We start from the raw sequence: 20,524 nt of genomic DNA on the forward strand, positions 1-20,524 counted from the left end.
TAAAAACAAGCGCAGACTCCCGTGCTTGACTATGCTGAAGCCCCAGAGTGGGCCAAGTCCCTGGGGCATTGCCATTTTAATGTGGGGGGAGCCCGACACCACGCAGCCCGGGGGATTCCCATCTCCCTGGGGTTTTAATCAAAAGTAATGCGGGGTGCCCGGCCCCCCATAGCCCCGCTGCACAGCCCCACCCCACAGCCCTGGGGACTGCCACCTCCGGTGCTAATAAATACAATGCGGGGGCTGCCCGGCCCCCACAGCCCCAGGTACCACCACCTCTAAGGGGCTAATAGATACAATGCAGGGGGTGTCCGACCCTCCCCTGCAAACCCAGAGACCACCACCTCCCCAGGGCTTCAAAGAAATGACAGGCGCACCTCGGCACCCCTGAAGCACCGCCAACTCCCCAGAGCTTTAAATAAATAAAATGCAGGGGGGCTCCCGGGGCTACTAATGTTGGAGGGGGCTGTGCCTCTCAGGGGCCACTAATGGCCTGGGGACCACCACCCCTCAGGGCCAGCTCCTGCTATGTCATGAGGTGCCGACCCCCGGGACATAGCTGTTTGTTGTGAAGATCAGCTCCCACCAAGACACAACAAACTATCTGCTTGGATGAAGTGAGAGCTGTCAAACAGCTCTCACTTAACGAAAGTGGAGGTTTCCTATGTTTACCTGCCCGTGAAGATACAGGCAGGGAAACAGAAGAAGAACTTTAGCAGCTCCCTCTCTGTGACAGCGATGCTGGCTCCTCAGTAAGTGAGGAGCCGGCTGGGACCGCTGGGGCCTTCAGCCTCCCCGAGGACCCCAACATTGTCACTGGGTGCCCAGGTGGCACCCAGGTCACATGGCCAAGCCCCAGAGGATGGGGTCCCTGGGGCGGAGATCGGCCCTGGGGAAGGGGGTCAGGCACCACAACACCTCAGCGACCACATCACCTCATCACTACTCAAGAAATTGGACACAATCGAGCTCAAGCTACTGGTCACCTCACCAAGGCACACCGCCAAACACACCCTCAACACCATTTTTTCTGCCAGCAGCAACGTCATCATCGCGGACTCAACCCCACTACACTGGACCGACCAACACTGCATCCACTTCTCCATCTCCACACCCACAGCGCACAGCGCACTTCTCCTATAGAAAATTGAACCAGACCTCAGAGGAGCAACTCATCAACACTCTCAGCAACTCACCACCCCTGACACAACAGTTGCCAACAACTCAGCACGCAACTTCCACAAATGGATTACCAACTCTGCCGACACCCTAGCTCCCTTTTGGACGACCACAGGGAAACACCCCTCTAAGAAAGCCAGGTGGTCCACCCTCGCACTCCAAGAGTCAAAGCCCTCATGCAGGAGGCTGGAGAAGAAGTGAAGGAACAGCAAATCCCCAGAAGACCTCACGATGTTCAAATCCACCACTAGATCCCACCATGGCCTCATCCTGTCCACCAGGAAAACCACCCTGCAGGACCGCATCAACACCACCACACGCAAAACCAAAGAACTCTTTAACGTCATCAAAGAATTCGCCAAACCACAAGCCGAGACCACCAACACCCCTCCATTTCAGGATCTCTGCAACAGACTTGCCACGATCTTCCATCAGAAGATCAAAGACATCTACAATAGCTTTGGACCACAAGACTTGCTGACCTCACCAAAGACAGCCCTGCCTGGACCCTCCGAACCCTCCGACCCCTCTCACGACAGACGATCATGTGCAGCATCCACTCCGGAGCTCCTACCGACCCTTGCCCCCACTACATCTTTAACAAGGCCAGCGCCTAGATTGCACCGCCGAACTCTGCAAGACCATCAACTGCTCCCTAGAGTCAACAACCTACCTAGAAGACTGGAAGCACACGAGATCCGACCACTCCTGAAGAAACCTACAGCTGACCCATGGATCTCAAGAACTACCACCCCATCTCGCAGCTGCTCTTCCCACCTAAGGTTGCCGAGAAAGCAATCAACACTCAGCTACGCCAACACATCGAGGACAACAACATCCTGGACGTCTTCCAATCAGGATTTAGAACTAACCACAGCACCAAAACCACCCTGCTTGCTGCCACTAATGACGTCTGCTCCCTCCTTGACCGCGGACATACAGCAGCCCTCATCCTACTTGATCTTTCAGCAGCCTTCGAGACAATATCCCACCGCACCCTACGCACTATACTCCATGCAGCAGGCATATCTGGCAAGGCCCTTCAATGGATACCCTCCTTCCTGACAGCAGAACACAGAAAGTCAGACTCATGCCATACCTGTCAGAACCTGCAGACTCCAGCTGTGGAGTATCCCAAGGATCATAGATGAGCCCCATGCTGTTCAACATCTACATGACCCCGCTCGCACCTATCATCAGGAACTACAGCATGAACATCGTCTCCTACGCAGATAACACCCAACGGATCATCTCCCTGACCGAGAGCTCCTCAACAGCCAAAAAGAATTTCAGGGATGGGATGGAAGCAGTCACCACATGGATGAGGGAGAGCTGCCTTAAGCTGAACTCCGACAAAACCGAGATCCTCATCATGGGACCTTCCTTCTCAGCCTGGGATGACTCCTGGTGACCCTCAACACTCGACAGGCCCCCCACCCCACCGACCACGCATGTAACCTTGGCGTCATCCTCGACTCAATGCTCACCGTGACCAGACAGGTCAACTCCTTCACCTCCACCTGCTTCAACACCCTCCGACTCCTATGAATGATCTTCAGATGGATACCAACCGACTTCTGAAAAACCAAGGCATTCGCACTAATCACGAGCGGACTTGACTACAGTGATGCCCTCTATGCTGGAGCCACCAAGATGAAACTAAGCAAGCTTCAACAAATTCAGAACGTCGCCACCAGACTCGTCCTAAACATTCCCCATCTACAGCACATCACAGAACACCTGAAAAACCTCCACTGGCTCACCATCGAGAAGAAGATCAATTTCAAACTCCTCATGCATGCCTACAGAGCCCTCCATGACAGGGGACCCAGCTACCTCAACCACTGCATCACCTGGTACTCCCCTTCCTGACCTCTCCGTTCATCTCAGCAGTCACTCGCCAACGTATCCCCTATAATGAAGTAATCGGTTGGAGGAAGATCTTTCACATACCTGGCAGCTAAAGGTTGAAACACCTTAGCCCTTCATCTCAGACAGTTGCCATCGCTGCCTCAGTTCAGGAAGGACCTCAAGACCTGGCTCTTCAACTGATCTCTGAGGATACACCTCTCAGCGCCTTGAGATCCTATGGGTGAGTAGTGCACTTTAAAACATATGATTGATTGATTCAGGCAGCCTCCCATCCCCCCAATTTTTTTTTAAATGTTTAGGCTAGGCTTGGGGAGATAGGGTCCTCGGGGCAGAGATTGGCCAGGGGAGGGGGGCTGTGTGGCCTTCCTCCCCCCAAAAAAATTAATTAGACTGGGCCTCGAGTGATGGCCTGGTCAGGCCAGGTCCTGCGGCCACCCCCGCTGCTAATGGTCAATGACCGTGCGTGGCGTTGGGGGACCTGCTGAAGACGAGGGACGAGTGGTATACCGTGTGTTGGGCTAGTGGTTGGTATTAGAGCAGGCGGGGAAGGAGGACGGAAGGGCAAGGCAGGAGTTTACAAATGGGAAAAGGAATAGAGGACAAAAGAAGAGAGTGACAGACAAAATGAGTCCCGGAGGTAGCATAGGGTCCAGGTGGACCTGAAGGTGGAGAGGGAGTAGGAGTGGGGGGTGAGTTGGATACCAGAGACTCGGCAACGTCATTAGCCAGTCAGCAATAAAAGCTATTGACTATGTCCAGTGGAGGAATCATCCCGTAGGAAAGGTTCCCACGTCTGTAGAAACATAGCGGATTGATCTTGTAGGTTGTAAATGACATGCTCATAGGCTGCCGTCTGGATCATTGCCACTGTCTAATCAGTGTGTGAGGGTGGGGTGGGGGACCGCCATTGGCAAAGGATGCAAAGAGCCATGTGCAGGAGGCTTCATTGTGTACAGGAGGAGTATTAGGGATTATGGGAGAGGCAAATTCAATGTCATGATGGTCTCTAGGATGGCCCACACTGCCCGCCAGAAGGGCTGAATCACGGAGCACTCGTAGAGCACGTGGGTGAGGTCACAATGGGTGGCTGGCCAGCGCCAGCAGTTCGCATTGGCAGTAGACCTGCTCTGTGCAGTTTAGCAGGTGTCCACTGCTAATCATGGATCACCTTGAAAAAGCACTATTTTAGACAAGCTCCCCATGTGCCCCGATCCAGCACTTCCATTATGTCAGGCCAGACCTCCTCCTCGAATTCTTTTTGGAGATGGGACTGACACTTGGTGCAGACACTGGTGAGGAGAGGCTGTGAATAGAGGTGGTGGGAAATGAGTTCATAAAGACCTGACATCACGCCCTTATATCCACCCCAAGTACTGAGATAGGAAGCACGGGTGAGGTCTGGAGGATCCACAGTCGGGTCTCTAGGATGTTCCGTAGGCAGTGTTGCAGCTGTAGATGCCACCATAACTGGGGTGGCAGAAGGGCCAAATTCCTCCTGTAGCTGTCCAAATGGCTCAAGATTGCCATCTGCTAGGACCTGATGCAAGCTGGTAATACCCGATGTGCGTCAGTGTTCCCAGTGGGGGTCTCCCCACCAATGGACAGGCAGTCATTTTTCCACAAGGGGGGACATGCATGCAGGCGTGGATGAAACCCAAGGAAACGGTGTGTCCTGTGCCAGGCTTTATGCATGGTGTTGAGCATTGGGTTGCCCAGACGCGATCTGAGGTAGAAGTGCTTGTTTAAAGGACTGAGACCAGGGCAATCGGAAACTAGCAGTCATTCAGTTCGGACCCACAATGGTGGGTCCGGCGCCTCGGGGAGCATGTATGCCATTTGTGAGAGGTAGAGGGATAGGGCATGGTGCTCGATCGAAGGAAGTCCCAAGCACCAGCACGAATAGCGTGCCATACGTTTAGCAGATGTAAGGTATGGGCAGGAGGAGCCCCATACAATGGCCTGGATTTTGCTGTCTTTAGATTGTAGGGTCACTAAGGGCACTTGAAGGGGGAGCATGCCCAGCACGCATATGAAGCACAACAGGGTGACTATTCTCACTGCCTGCACTCTGCCCCAGATAGAAAGCCCCAAGTGAGACCATTTGCCGAAGTCCATGGTCATGCAGATGATGAGGGGGTCTAGGTTATCCGTAGTCATGCGTTCTAAGCCCTGGTTGACAAAGATCCCAGATTGATGCATGATGGCATCCATCAGAAGGGGTGGCCTTGAATAGCTGCACACATGGTGATGCGTGAGAGGGGCAAGGCCTTATCTGGTATCCGGACAAGGCCGTAAATTCACCAATGAACTCCAGCAATGCCGGGTCCGTCAAGCAGCAGACATCGTCCTCGAACAAATACATCCTGGACTCTTCTCCTTGGAGGAGTATTCCAGTTAGTAGAGGCGACTGACTCAATGCTGCCAGGGGTTCCAGTGCCAGTAGGAACAGGAGTGGTGAAAATGGACAGCTCTGCTTTGTACCTCTCCTTATCGGAAAAGGATCAGACAGGAAGCCACCGCCATTGACCTGGGCCGTGGGGTTGGCGTATAATAAGCTGACCTTTGCAATGAATTGGTCTCCCAATCTGCACCAGGCTGTGCAAGGCTGTGAACAGATATCCGCACTCGATGCGGTCAAACTCCTTTTTGGCATCAAGATAGAGCAAGGCCTCAACTGGCCTCTCTCTGCCCTCCCAGAGGGTGAGGGAGAGGGTGCAAAGATGGTTCCTGGAAGTGCGCCCCAGTATGAACCCCACCTGTGTGTTTTTTATCAGGGATGGAATTTTGAGATCTCCGTTTAGGAGAGATACAGGGCTGTAAATTCCGTACAGAATGTATGGCCCCCATCACTGCTCGGTAGGAGATCGAACCCAAGAAGCCCAATTGTTCATCCTTCTGGAATTCGGCATGGAGAGAGTCGTTGACCTTCTCTCTGGCCCATTTACAAAACTCCGTGGGGAAACCATCTTCTCCTGGGGCTTTATGATATGGGAGTTTCGAGATTGCCTGTGCGATCTCTGTCTTACTGATTTCAGCGAGGGAGCAGCACCCAATCCAGGAAGTTCTCCACCCTGTCGGTTTTGGCCACTATCTCCAGTGTGTATAAAGTCTGATAGAAAAACTAAAACAACTTAACCGAAAATGAAGGGCAGTAGGTTCCACACATTTGCAACCTACCAAGGCTCCCCCACATTGTAACCCTGCAACAATGCATCAATCAGCACTTCATATTGGCGGTCATTATACCCATTGTCCCTCATTGAATCATCTACAATTCTGTGCTTGACAGGGACTGCTCTACCCCTGTCAACCTGCCACCATACTGGCAATCGTCCTGTCTCAAACTTATAGACTGTCATTGTCAGAACATTATCCTGTGACTCACGTGGTTATTACACAAACATCAAAAAATTGTGGAGTATCTACCCCTCGAGGATCCCACAGCAGAAGACATTATACCTGTGCCAACTTCATAAAAACTCAATACTGATTATGCTGCACTACAGTAGCAAGCAGTCCTATTTGTTCCATTTGTTACTTATAAAAGAAATCTCACAAACCAAACGTATACCCTTGTCTGAATTCCTTTCTTCAGCCCCACCATGTCACACATATACCTGAAGCAGTCTTTCTTCAGTTTTGATTCCTCACCCAGATGAAAGATGCATTTATGGCTCATTAATGACCAGCAACAAATTTGCTCCATGGCTCTTCAATGACATCTCCCCATCTTGGAAAGAGCCCATGGATGTTGCAGTGTAACATACTGTGTGCTTTCCAAGTCGTATAAAATAAAATCCTTCCCATGAAGCCCTGCATCCTCAAAAAAAGTTCCAGAGCAGTAGCACACACCACTGTCTCCTCACAACTGTACGCATTTACACCTCGTTCACTGAGACAGGAAGTTCTTGCATAGTCTGCATGAAGAATATTTCCAACATACACAGTAACCACATAACACTTTGAAGATAACCATTAGTAATGGTGGATAACAATCAGGGCATGAGAGCTGGGTATTAGAACATGAATTCAGACTCATATCAGTGTCCATTGTGAGAACACAGTGACAGGCTGCATGGAAGGGTGAAAACTTACAATCTGCTTCATAGCCTTCAATCAGACCTTTGACTCCTCTGAAGGGCAAAAATTGGTAATGACCACCTTAGTCCACTGGTCAAGAGTGAGCAACCTCTATACCTTACGTTTTCAGCAACACATGATGCACAGAAGCCAGACTGGATGGGAATCATGTGCATTGCACAAGTCTCCTTCAAATTATTTTTATGCAAGCACGGTCAAAACAGTTTTATTGGAAAAAGCGAACCACTTAACGTGCGAGTCCCATGCAGAATTGCTGAAGTTTCCATATGCCTCCCAAAGTACAGATGATGTACCACCTATTCTTAATAAAACCAATAAAAAAATAAGACCAGGTCTAGCTGTTAAAATCACCCTTCCTACAAAAAAAATAGAGGACTATGCAGCCCCTGATTGCCAATCTCTGGTTCAGCAAGCCTGACTCATATCAGGCTCTCTAACCTAGAATCAAATAAATATCTGCAACTGGTCTCTGGGCCTATCCATTCAGCTGAACTTACACTTGATTCAATGTTTTCCTCTCCTAACACCATGCCAGTGCATGAGAACTATCTTGCAAGTGAGTTGATTATCAAGTGATCATCAGCACAGAAAATTAGTAGCCACCAAACCTGCCTTTTAAATGTCATACCATGGAAGGAATGGGACATTCCTTTCTTTTATTTCCTGCCATCTCCTTACTTAATCACTACTATGGGAATTACAGTTCAACAGAACAACTGTTGACTGACAACTATCTTTGACAACGGTATCCCACTCAGATCCACTCCCAGCTCTTAAATCTGTTAGATACTCTGACTTTCAGGCACTTGAAGTAAAATCACTAAACTTGGAAAGACTAGAAGACATCTTTCAGCAATAGTGAGAAACTGGCCCTGTGAGTTCATTCCAGAATCTATTACGCCACTTTCAAGAAACATAAAAAGAATCAGCTAACAGGAACATTTTTCCACATCAAGGGGCTACATACTTTATAAATGAATTATAGAACCCTGAACTCTTTGACTCAAAAGTGACCTACTCCCACGAAATGTGTTGCTCCCTCACTGACCACAAGAAAAAGGAGAAGTATTTAATTCTCCCTCTTCCACAACTCCTCTAACTCACAAAACAAATCAAAGTTTCAAGTTACATATCTTTAACCCCACTAGCCTTCAAAGACTTAACCAACCCCACAAAAGCTTGTGGTTGTGCAGATGTCCAGCTCTTGTATTCAGGACATCCTATTCAAAAGCTATGGTGCATCCCTGCCAGAGATATCATCAACCTCTTGTAAGCAGCCAACACCTTCCTAAGTGAACTCAAAACTGCTTAGATTAAACCGACTTGAAAAATGCATAGCCTGGACCATGGCCATGGCATTGATCCTACCATCCTTTCCAACCATCAACCAATACCTAACAGACCTTTTTTAGGCAAACTTATTGAAAGATCAAAAATTGTCATTTGTAGAAGAAAATGACCTGCTTTGAGACTGTCAAAAAGGGTCGGACTGGGAACTTAAAACAGCTCCTTCAAAAATGATAAATTCAGCCCCCATGTGCAGACGTGCTAATGCATGCTAGAATCACAGCAACTTTTTAAGTTGACGCTGGAATTGTGTAACGTGCACCACCACTCCTGGAGACCGAGAACCAACCTCCAAGTGGCCTCCTGGGGCTCCGGCCTCCAGGGGAATTGTCCACTTGCCCAGCGGTCCAGTCCGGCCATGCTGCCAAACTGGATTCCAACCTGGCTGTAAAACTGAAGCAGCACTGATTGCCACATGGAACAACCCCAAAACTAACATTGGTTCAAATTGAGTGCTCATCTACTTGATATCTCATAGGTCTTTATAATGGCTAACAAAGACCTGAGGCATGGGAGTTCAAGGAGCTGTTCTTTCTAAAATGGATCGCCTCCTACCTCACTGAGCGATGGCTCATCAGTGCCCACTTCCTTTTTTCTCCGCTACACTATTCACATCCTCAGCTGCCATTACCCAAGCACTGAAACATTCTCCTTTCTTTTACCTTTTTCACCTTTTTCAATTTTAACCTCAGTCAACCATGTGATCTCATCTTATAATATAATATATATAATATAATTATGTTGAATACATATAAATTATCCTAATCCTTAAAAATCCATTAGATTCTGACTCACCTACTATCAAATAATGCATACAAGCATCTGACCATAAAATGCCTTGCAATCAGCTCAGGTTAAATACATCCATAACTGAGACTCTAGCATATGGCACATGGGCCACCTATCTCCCTTTAACCATGTGGCATCAAGAGCTAGGGACCCAATCATGGCATTCAGCCAAAATGAGGACCTAGTGCTGATTGTGGACTCCAATCTCTTTTTCATTAAAAAAAAACTGGTTTCCCAACAAAGCTTACACACGATGAGATGAACTTGGCAAACTTTCGCATATCTTGGCTTCCCTCAAACAGTTCAAGCTACTTTTTGCTTTTTGCCTTAAAACTGTACTGTTCTTCACTATTCCTACTAAGTACACCTTAAAGTATTCCTTGACATGCCTACAAAAATTACACAGAAACCAAAATCCAGCTACTAGATCCAGCTACTAGATAGATGCTTAATCTACTGAAGCAGACTGACATTACATTATATCCCATCAGTGGCTTCTTGTAGATAGATGATCGCCTTCAAAGTGATGTGCATCAATCTCCAGGCAGACAAGAGGTCTGCATTCCAGGTTCCTCTCTCTTTTGACTGTCCCAGCCTGCAAAAATTAGCAAACTGATGCGAACTCCTTATCCATCCAGACATCCAAGATTTGGAACACTATTCCTACACAGTTAAGAATTGACAATTACCTTGAATTCTGGAGGGCACTAAAAACGTGTTAATTCCAACCCATTCAATAGCATGATGCAGATGACATACCATATATGCTGGAAAGGAGATGTACTTAAATGTGTCTGCTTTCACCATCTTCACAGCATTTCACGCTTATGTGCAGCAACATACATTGCACCATGTTTGAATCATGACTTTGAATCCAAACCCCTCAACCAGCTTTTCCCATATCGGGCACACTATACCAAACACCCTTTCAACCACATACGATGAAAGAGCGCACAGGAACTTAATCCACATCAGGGAGTATGAAGTGCCAAACAAATTCTACAATAAAATGCAATACAATTATATTTGCAATTCTAAATAGACTGAAATGACTCAGGCAGTGGCGGCTGTTGCAAATCTCAAGGGGAGAGGTGGGCAGGGTGGACGGGGACTGGGGGTGAAATCAAAAAATAATAATATAAAAAAACGTACCTTTCCGAAACAGGTTGTCTTGCTCCTGTTCCCTCTCGATGGTGTTGGTGTCCCAGGGAGTGCTGGACTTGCTCCCCATGCAATCCTGGTGCTGCTCTCATGCTAAACCTAGCATGAGAGCAGCACCAGGATTGGTCTAAGTGGCTTGGACTGCCTCTCAGACACTGCATGGGAGTCTGTGCAGTTTCTCCAACCCAGCTGTGTAACATAGCCGGGTTGGAGAAACCTAAGTGTGCATATGTGTCTGGCCAGCCTAAGACGGCTGGCCAAACACACATGTGCACTTTAGTGCACTCCACGCCCCCTCCACTCTCCCTCCTCCCATGGCCCAGCCCGCACCTCCACGTACACGCTGCTGGCTGAGCCAGCAGCTGAAAAATAAAACAATAGTAAACTATTTTTTTATTTTTCAGCGGCTGGCTTAGCCAGGGTGGCAATGTTCCTTCTCCATTGCAAAGGAGACGCCCCTGAACTCAAGCCCACCTCTGCCTGATGAATAAATACAGTTGTCAGGTATAGAAAACTGCATCTTCCTCTGTGGCAAAAAAGTAACATCAGCGCACTCAGCCTGAGAAGAACCATAAGAGTCCCAAAGACCTCCACTATCCTGGATGGATTTTTAAAAGATGTATAACAACCAGCTAATAAACTCTTCTGGTGCATAGCTTAACCTCAAATGCCCCGAGGAAACTACCAGGCAGACAGTTCTCTAGGGCCTGTAATACTTATATGCAACTGAGGAGTTCTTGTGACAAGTAGTATCTGATGTACCTTGAACCACAGGAGGCAGATAATATTATGAATTGCAACTTACATTCTCTTTAGAGTTGTTTCAGTTGGTAGCAAGGTCAAACTGTCAAGGCATAATCTTGAAGGATGGTGTAGGATAGAATCTTAAATACAGTACACAAATACATAATACACCAAATTGGTAGAAAACACATTTTCCCAGCCCGCATCAGTGAGGGCCGGGAGACTACTCTATTGCCATGACAGAGTACTTGAGCCGGCCCTAGGAAATGTGGTCCATGAGACCTTTAGAGATTCATTGGGGGGGGACTCCCTTTTTAAAGTTATTTTATGGCCCCAGGGGATGGGATCCCCGGGCTCTTTGAAGGCTCAGGGAGGGGTGCTGCACTGCCCCCGTTAATTACATTATGGGTCCAAGGGATAGGGTCCCTGGGGACATTAGAGACTCAGGAGGGGGGCCACGTGGCACCTTTCCCTTTTTTTTAAATAGATTTTGGTCCGAGAAGATTAGGTCCCTGGGGCCTAATAAGTCTTCAAGAAGGGGGTCAGGCATCCCACTGCATTTATTTTCTACCTCAGTCCCAGGGGATGGTTCCCCAGGGCCTCACCGAGGCTTGTGCAGGGGGGCCACGCACCTCCTCCTCCACAATAATATTTTGTGCTGCCCCTCCAGGGGGAAGGAGGTGGTTTCAAAACATGCAGGGGAGCCCACATTTTTCTTTTATTTTGCAGCGGATTTGCAGATTCTGATGATATTGGTCTCGGGAGTGGTCCCTCTGGGACCCCACCCACGAGGCCTAGGGGGTCAGGGTATCCCTACCCTGCTTACTATGTCTATTTTGTCACCATTTTTTAGGACTAGGGACAGAGTCCAGAGTCGTAAGATGGCGGCCACCACATTGTTGTTGATGAGGTGGCAGCCGATCAGATTTCTCCAAGAAATACAAAGATCTTGAGCATTAATTACGCAAAAACAACGAAAGAGATGTACACCAAATCACAAAAGCACTCTTTTAAGACCAAGATATAGCTTTCTGCCAAATTTGGTGTAAATCAGTTCAGGGGTTTGGTCTTTAGCTGTGTCTAAAGCGCCTAAGGAAAAATTAAAATGGAAACTGTGTTTTCGGAATTCCCTTTTTCTTCAGCCTCTGCTCCATGGGTCCCCTTGAACCTTTCTAGTTAGGAGATGACATAAAAAAAATTGGGGGGAAAGATTCCTCAAGTTTCATCAAACGGCTCCGAAGATATAAGCAAACACAAAAAATTAATTTTCTTTGGAACACAATCCTAATTATAACTACTCATTGGTATGCATACACACACGCACAGACGGTTGCTACTGTGTAGTTATCATTAGAAACGACTTACCATAGGAAGAGCAGTTTTTGGTTTGCAAATAACTTTGCCGCCATTTGACAAAATTTCACATAACTTTCCAAAAAAAGTTCTGCCATCTCAGGTCTTTCCTGAGAAGTTTCAGGGTGTTCCGTCAAGTGGGGTCTGAGACAAGAGGGACTATCCCAAAACGCAATTTTCCCCTTGCAAATTCCAAAAGGATTTTCAAACATTATCACAGCCCAAACGGCTGAATGGAATTACACTAAATTTGGCAGAAACTAAGGGCCTAATTACAAGTCTGGCGGCCTCATGTCCGGCAGACTCACGGTCGCGGTCAGACTGCTGCAGGCAGTCTGACCTCCTAATTACAACCCAGGTGGGTCCCAGCCCCACTGTGCTGACCCCAACTCCACTTTCCGCCAGCTTTTTCATGGCAGGGTCCTTGCCAGGGCTAAAGTAAGCATTGTGGAGCCATACATGGCCCTGGGGACCACCACCCCTCAGGGCCGGCTCTCTCTATGTCCCAGGGTGCCCACCCCCAGGACATAGCTGTTTTCTCTGACTTGGTGGGAGCTTTTACAGCTCTCGGCAATTCAGAGTAAACACTCATGTTCCAGCAGGCAAATGCTGTCAAAGTCTCTCGCCCACTGGAAATGAAGGTTTCATCTCTTTCCCTGCCTTCAGAGATGCCGGCAGGGAAAGAGATGAAACTATTGCTCTTGTACACTGGGAGCTGCATGTTTAGCAGCTCCCTGTGTGCAAGAGCAATGCTGGCTCCCCCAGGAGGCAGGGAGCCAGCTGGGACTGAGGGGGCCTTGAGTCTCCCCCCGCGGCCCCATTGCACACTGGGTGGCATGGGGGGCACCCAGGAGACATGACCAGGCCCCAGGGCATGGTGTCGCCAGGGCCAAAATTGACCTGGGGAGGGTGGCTGCACCCCTCATTGAGTGAAGGCTGGGCCCCGAGGATGGGGTCCCTGGGTCAAAATTGTCCTATGGATGGGGGCCACTCAGGCCCCTCCCCCATTTGTTTATGGCCAGGCCCCAGGGGATGGGGTCCTGGGGGCTGAAACCAGCCCAGGTAGGGGGCCCACATGGCCCCACTCCCCTAGAGTCCATGGTTCTCCCTTGAAATTGCTACGAGTATGCAAAGGAGGAAATCTCCTGGAAGCTGCGCCCGCTTGGCCCTACACTGCCAACCTTAGTTGTGTACAAAGGACTTCCTGCATTTTACCAGGATGATGGACAGCTTACCAAAGGGACCCCCCAGTGTGTTTTCCGCCAATTCGGTGGCACGTTCTTGATGTTGAGGACTAAGAGGACATCTCCACAAAACAAAGAAGCGATTACATCATATAGCTAGATAAAAGGAAGGACCCTAGTTTGGTGGAGATTTACATCTTTGCAGTCTTGTTTGCCTCTCTGTAGGAGGATTCATGCTATCACAGATTTATAGAGTAAGAGGTAACAGAATCAATCATGTTGCCAAAACACACACAAGGTCACTGGTGACATTTCCTTGTGGTCCATCACACAGCTGTATTGTAGAATACATAATGGACATTTACCCAAGGAGGCAGAAAGAACTCTACTTGGGTAGATATTTTGTGCAAAACTGTGGACTCTTGTTGGATAAAAGGGTGGGTGAGGTTCCTTTGTGGGCGAGTCACTCACAAAGCTACTGACACACCCACACAGATACTCACACACCCACTCACAGACACGCTCAGATACTCATGCATCCACTCATAGACCCACTCAGAGACTCATTCACCCACTCACAGTCCCACTCAGACACTTACGCACATACTCACAGACTCACTTAGACACTCATGCACCCACTAACAGATCCACTCAGACATTCATGCACCCACTCACAGACCCTCTCAGGCTCACACACCCATTCACAGACCCACTCAAAGACTCAGGCACTCACTCACAGATCCACTCCGAAACTCATGCACTCACTCACAGATGCACTCAGAGACTTATGTACCCACTCACAGACCTAGTCAAACACTCACACACCCACTCACAGACCCATTTAGACACTCAGGCACCCACTCAAAGACTCGCTCAGAGACTCATGCACCCACTCAAAGACATACTCAAAGACTCATGCAACCACTCACAGACCCACTCAGAGATTCTCGCAATCACTCACAGATCCATTCAGAGACTCACTCACAGAACTACTCAGAAACCCAATCAGACACTCATGCATGCACTCATAGACCCACTAAGAGGCTCACATACTCACTCACAGACCCACTTAGACACTCATGCACCCACTCACAGACCCACTCAGACATTCATGCACTCACTCACAGACCCACTCAAATTCTCACAGACACTCACACACACACTCACAGACACACTCTCACACCCACCCTCACACCTAGAGGCACTCTCTCACACTACCCTCACACCCAGACAGACACTCTCACACGCACTCTCATACCAACATAGACCCTCCCACACCCATTCTCATACCCAGACAGTCACTCCAACCCCCAGAGACACCCTCTCACACCCTGAGGGACAGGCCCGGTTGCCAACCCCCACTGCACATGGCTAAAGGCTGTGTGCGGCTCTTGGTTTGGTGGTTATAGGAGGTTGGCTACAGAGCCTGGCCATAGGCCATGCCCTGCTGCCAATCCGTGCCGCCCAGTAATGAAAATTACTTAACGTTAGAAAAACACATTGAAATTCAATGAAAAAGACAAAAGTTACAGGGATGTAATAGTTAGGGAATAGAAATAAAAAAAACTAAAAAAAATATTTAAAAAACATAGACTTTCTCTTAAAAAAACAAAGGTTACAGGGACATTATAGTTAAGTTCTGAATTTACTCGAACAAAACCAAAGAAATTCAGGAGTTGTAGTTAGAGTTATTTCAAGTAACTATAACTTGCGGCCTAAGGTAACCATAACTCTCTCCCTCGCCATGCACTGCCAATTACCCCAGATATTACAGCACTCATGATAACTTTTATAACGTCAATAAAAATATCAATGAAACATTAGCAGTCAAATTATTGAAGAAAAAACTGTACATGGTGGGGTCTCAAGTTATAGTTACCTTAGTCCGCGAGTTATAGTTACTTGAAATAACTCTAACAAAAACTCCTGAATTTCTCTGGTTTTGTGCGAGTTAATTCCATGAGATACGACTGATACCAGATTCTAGAATACCTTGAGACCTGGCATTCCAAAAGGTTTCATGCGATTAACTACTTTATGGAATTTCACATGGATTCTAGAGATCCAGTTTTTTATTGTACTAAAAAAGCATCTAGGAAATCCCCTCCAGACCAGAATTCCAATGGGTTCCCTGCGATTCTTGATCCAAGAATTATTAGGTGTTCCATAAGCGGTCCCCCTTATCTGGATTCCAAAGTGGAGTCCAACTGATTGAGAGCTTGGCAGATGGGTTACTCCATCACAATTTGACGGGCATCCGTCCACCTTAATACAAGTGGTGGTGGGGCTATCAGTCACATTGTGATGGACTAACCCAACCGCTAAACTCTAAGGCCCAAAATTATATTTTTTAATGCAAAACTACGAGCTGTTTTGCACTAAAAAGTATAGCGCCAGCTCACACCGTTCCTGAGCACCAGCCGGGTGCCAAATTAATGGAATGGTGCAAGCTGGCGGTCAGCTTGCACTAGCATCAACTAAAATTACGCTAGCCAGGTGGGGTGGGGGTGGTGGTAGAGAAGGAGGAGGTTGTGCCCCAAGAAATGACGCTAGCCTGGTTAGAGGCAAAAAAAAATGCCTCTAACCAGACTAGCGCCATTTCCTGGCGCACAACTACCAAAAACATGACTTGTGTCTTAGTAAAGACAGGAGTCATGACCAATTTCTTAATGGCCAGCACAAGGGACAAGTGTCTCCTGGACATGGCCATTGCAACCTGTGCCATTCAGGGGGCCCCAAGTTAGGGCCCCAGATGGCACTTTAAAAAAAAAAAAACATACTTACCAATACTTACCCTGCTTACCTGGGATGGGGTCCCCCTTCCTCCTATGTTCCTCTGGTGGGGATGGGGGTGTTCCTGGGGCCTAGAGAGGACACCTGTGGACCCAAGCAAGCTTACACCATTATTTAGCCCCTCCTCCCCCCATGTGTCATTTTAACACGGGTCATAAATATGGTGCTATGGAGATAGCACAATTTTTTTGATGGGAACGTGTACCTTGCATCTCATTGACACAACGCATGTTCACTCATCCAAAAAATGGTGCAAACTCCTATATTTTGACATTAGACGTGTCTAACATCAAAATATAAAAATGGAGTTAAGTTTGTGCCAAATTTGCGTTAAAAAAAAGATGCAAATTCGGTGCAAAAGGAGTAAAAATATGTGCCTAAATCTGGCCCACTGATCTCACCTGCTTCTCCTAAAGTATATTTTAACATGAAATGCCGGCACGGTTGTTGGAAAACCTGGAGCTCACACCTTACTCATCTTACTGACCAAGCCACGCCCCTGTCTAGATTCATGTCCTTAACCGTACTGGCAAAAACACTGATCGATTTCTGAAACATGTATGTAAAAAACTTTAAGGTCATCCATGTCATCGATTTAGGTCCTGGTTCTATTTCACATGTTTTACTTATTTTTGCATTCCCTAAGTGTTAGCTATTTTCAAGATGTGTTTCTGTAATGTTTTTCCTGTACCATATTATCCTTGTATAGTGAACTGAGTCACCTCCAAGTGTTTACAACAGGGCACGATTTGGAGCTCTGGATTTGGGGCTGAAGGCCGCGAGAGTTTCTCACAGTGCCGGTCAGTGGGTGGAAAAGGTGGTCAGAATACATGGTCATCCATTACTTGGCCTCTCTGTAAAGCACACAAAGCAATGTCACAATATCCAGGTGCAACTGTGATTCTGTCCAACTGTGTTTTGATGAGGTTCACAGTTGTCACAAATTGACATGGTGAAATGAAAAGAAAATGCAGCGCTGAGAGGTGAGTGGTTGCCTTGTGTGTTTGAGGCTGGCGAAGTGAAGGAAATGTCAGGTTGTGCATTCAGGAGAGAGCGAAAAGATGGTGTGAAGAGGAATTACATGAGATGGAAGATATATCAATGTACAAGATGTGGGAGAAAAAAGGCGTACATGTCTAAAAGAGTGACGGTAACAGGAAAGATTGAGACCCTCTGAAGGTCACCACCCCATCCACAGGCCTCAGTGATGTTAAATTCACAGTCTCACAATCTCAAAATTGAAACATTTTCAATAATAGTTTTTTACAACAAAATTTTTATTGTTACTCATTTATCTTAAACAGCTAACCACCACTGACCATGCCAATAGTCCTGGCTGGTTTGTGGTGTAGGTCAGTTGTAATGTTATATATCTAGAGGCAGGATCAGAAAGCTCAGAGAGGACCTAACCTACCTGTGGGTGGAGCACTATGGGAATCACAGTCAGTTCGTTCATAACTTTAAGACACACCCTTAATTACATGGACCACGCCCCTTTTAGAGAAACCCCTCCCACACACGGAGCACATCCTTTTTTTTCATCCCAATAAAAGCCCTATGTGTGGATACCCTTGGGTTAAATCTAAAACTGATGGCAGGAACTTCTCTGCGCTAAAATCTAAAAACATTTACAAATGCTTTTGTGCGCCCCAGAAAACCACGTGCAGCTCCTTTGCAAATATTTTTGGAGCCAGGGGCAACATGAATATTTCACATTTGGGAGCTCTGTGGCCCAGGAGCAAGACATTTTTAAGGCCACCTAGTGCAATCTGGCTGCGTCTCAACACAACCACCAGCTAAAACACATGTTCAGAAAGTCTGAACATAATTAAAAAGTCCTACCTCTATAAAACAAAAAGAATGTCAACTTGCTTCTACATTTCCGTAGACTGCATTGATGCCCTCGTAATTTTGTACTGCAATTTACAGCAATAGTTTGAGTAACCACACGGTGCAAATCGTCGGTTTTGCACAGATCATTTTGTGTGCACACTTGTCAAGCTGTGCAAATGGCATCACAAAATGTCACTGGTGCAGTTTTCAGAAAGACACACTTGCGTACCTTCCCTGCTGTGCACAACCTTCAACTATCGACAGGACCACTGGAATTATGCGGCAGAGAAGGAACAAATTATACAGCAGGGTTGACTAAATTATGCAGCAATAAAAGGCGAATTCTGGCATAATGTGGAACATTTTGTTATAGAATTATTTTATCGTGTTGTCAATTTTACACATGGGAACTCTGCCTGGGAAAATATTTCACCATATTAGTACCAATTTAAAACTCAAATACAGCAACAATCATATGGAAGCCGACAAAACCTTTCCGAACGGCACTCTTGGTAGCAAAAATTCGTGTCGCCATGGTTTTAGTAACCTTTGCTGTGTTTGACCTAAAAACAATATTTTGTTAAAATCTAAATATTATGCAGTAGATGGTGGGGTATTTGGCAAATGCGGCGAACCCCACAATTATGCGGAAACAATAGCGCGGCCGCAGATTTGGATATTTCCAGTGGCTCTGGAATAAATCCACAATGTTGGATTAGGCTCAGCACCGACCAGGGGCCACTTACCAGAGAAGGCGTCCACCGCAGCACCGATCAGAGCGATCCATGCCAGGCAGGCGATCCACATGGCACCACCAAGAGGCGAGAGGGCGACCCGGCGGCCGTGCCAGCCCCGGTCTCACATATGTATCCGCAAAGTGCCACAGCGCGGCTTCGGAGCGCTCCTTCGCCTGGCCAGCTCGCTGGATAATAGTTGATAACTTTCCCCAGTCTCGCCTCTCGGTGTTCTCAGAAGGGTGGGGCGACGGGGACAGCTTTGCGGACAAACTGGGCCAAAGGAAAGGAGCCATATAGGGTGACAGGAGCAGTGCACAGTGACATTGTCCCGACATGTATGTGGGACAATAGGTGACAGTGTCGCGCGCTGGCTCCCGCGGGTGCGCGAGCGCCCAGGGCCACTTTTCAGTGCCACATCCTCTGGGCGAGCTGTTTGTGGCGCGACGAAGTACACAGGTTCTGCATAATTAAGATGCTACATACACAATATTCATTCCTCGCCTTTCGATGGAGGCGGTCGGACTGCAGCGAAGATGCTGTGGCCCGTATTTATACTTTTTTTGCGCCGCATTTGCGTCGTTTTTTGACGCAAAAACGGCGCAAACTTGCAAAATACCATTGTGGCCCATATTTATACTTTTTGACGCAAAACTGCGCTAACGCAGTTTTGCGTCAAAAAAATTTGCGCCGTCTAACGCCATTTGGATGCGCCGTGCGGGCGTCAAATTTATACTTTGACGTACGGCGGCGCAACCAACAGGTGGGCGTCAGGATATTGTGACGCACACAGCGGCGTCAAGTCGTAAGGAAAAACCACGTAAAGGCGACGCACATCACCGTGGGCCGATTTACGACAGCGCAATCGTGAAAGCGCTGGTTTTTCTCACGCAATTGCGTCAAATTCTAGCGCGAAAACTGCAGTGTTACCAGAGAGCCAACATGGATCCCAGTGGACACAACAGAGCCCAGGATGATGACAGCAGACCAGGAACCAGCCAAGAGGTCCCACAAACAAACCAGGATAACCAAAAAAAGAAAAGAAAGTGTCGCTTCAGTGAAGAGGAGCAGGAAATCCTGGTGAGAGAGGTGACGGAACACCAGCACCAACTTTTCATAACATCCAAATTGCCACTCAGTAGGAGAGAGGCCATATGGAAGCAAATAGTGGACAAGATCAACAGTGTGGCTGAAGAACGCCGCACAGTCACTGAGTGTAAGAAACGCTGGCATGACTGTAAACGCAGGACCAAAGAGAAAATGGCCAGGAACAGGAAGGCAGCAATGCAGACTGGAGGTGGGAGTCCAGCACAACAGGAGGCCCTGGACCACATGGAGGAGATGGTTGCAGCCGCCATCCCCGAGGAGATCGTCACAGGGATTCAAGGGCAGGACAGTGCAGACTACCAAGACACAATGCACATGCAGGGTAAG

General features: G+C 47.7%; 1 protein-coding gene across 2 annotated transcripts in view; it reads right to left on the reverse strand.

Annotated features, from left to right (window-relative positions):
* Positions 1 to 19,291, reverse strand: part of LOC138265287 (mucin-2-like) — a 131,826-nt gene extending 112,535 nt beyond the window's left edge. For both annotated transcript variants that reach the window (XM_069212886.1, XM_069212887.1), the window contains exon 1: positions 19,103 to 19,291. In XM_069212886.1, coding sequence (XP_069068987.1) covers positions 19,103 to 19,163 — 61 coding nt within the window. In that variant the 5' untranslated portion in view covers positions 19,164 to 19,291. The remainder of the gene's footprint in view (positions 1 to 19,102) is intronic.
* Between the last annotated feature and the right edge of the window lie 1,233 nt (positions 19,292 to 20,524).

The sequence above is a fragment of the Pleurodeles waltl genome, chromosome 11 (assembly GCF_031143425.1).
Source record: "Pleurodeles waltl isolate 20211129_DDA chromosome 11, aPleWal1.hap1.20221129, whole genome shotgun sequence".
NCBI classification, from domain to species: Eukaryota; Metazoa; Chordata; class Amphibia; order Caudata; family Salamandridae; genus Pleurodeles; species Pleurodeles waltl.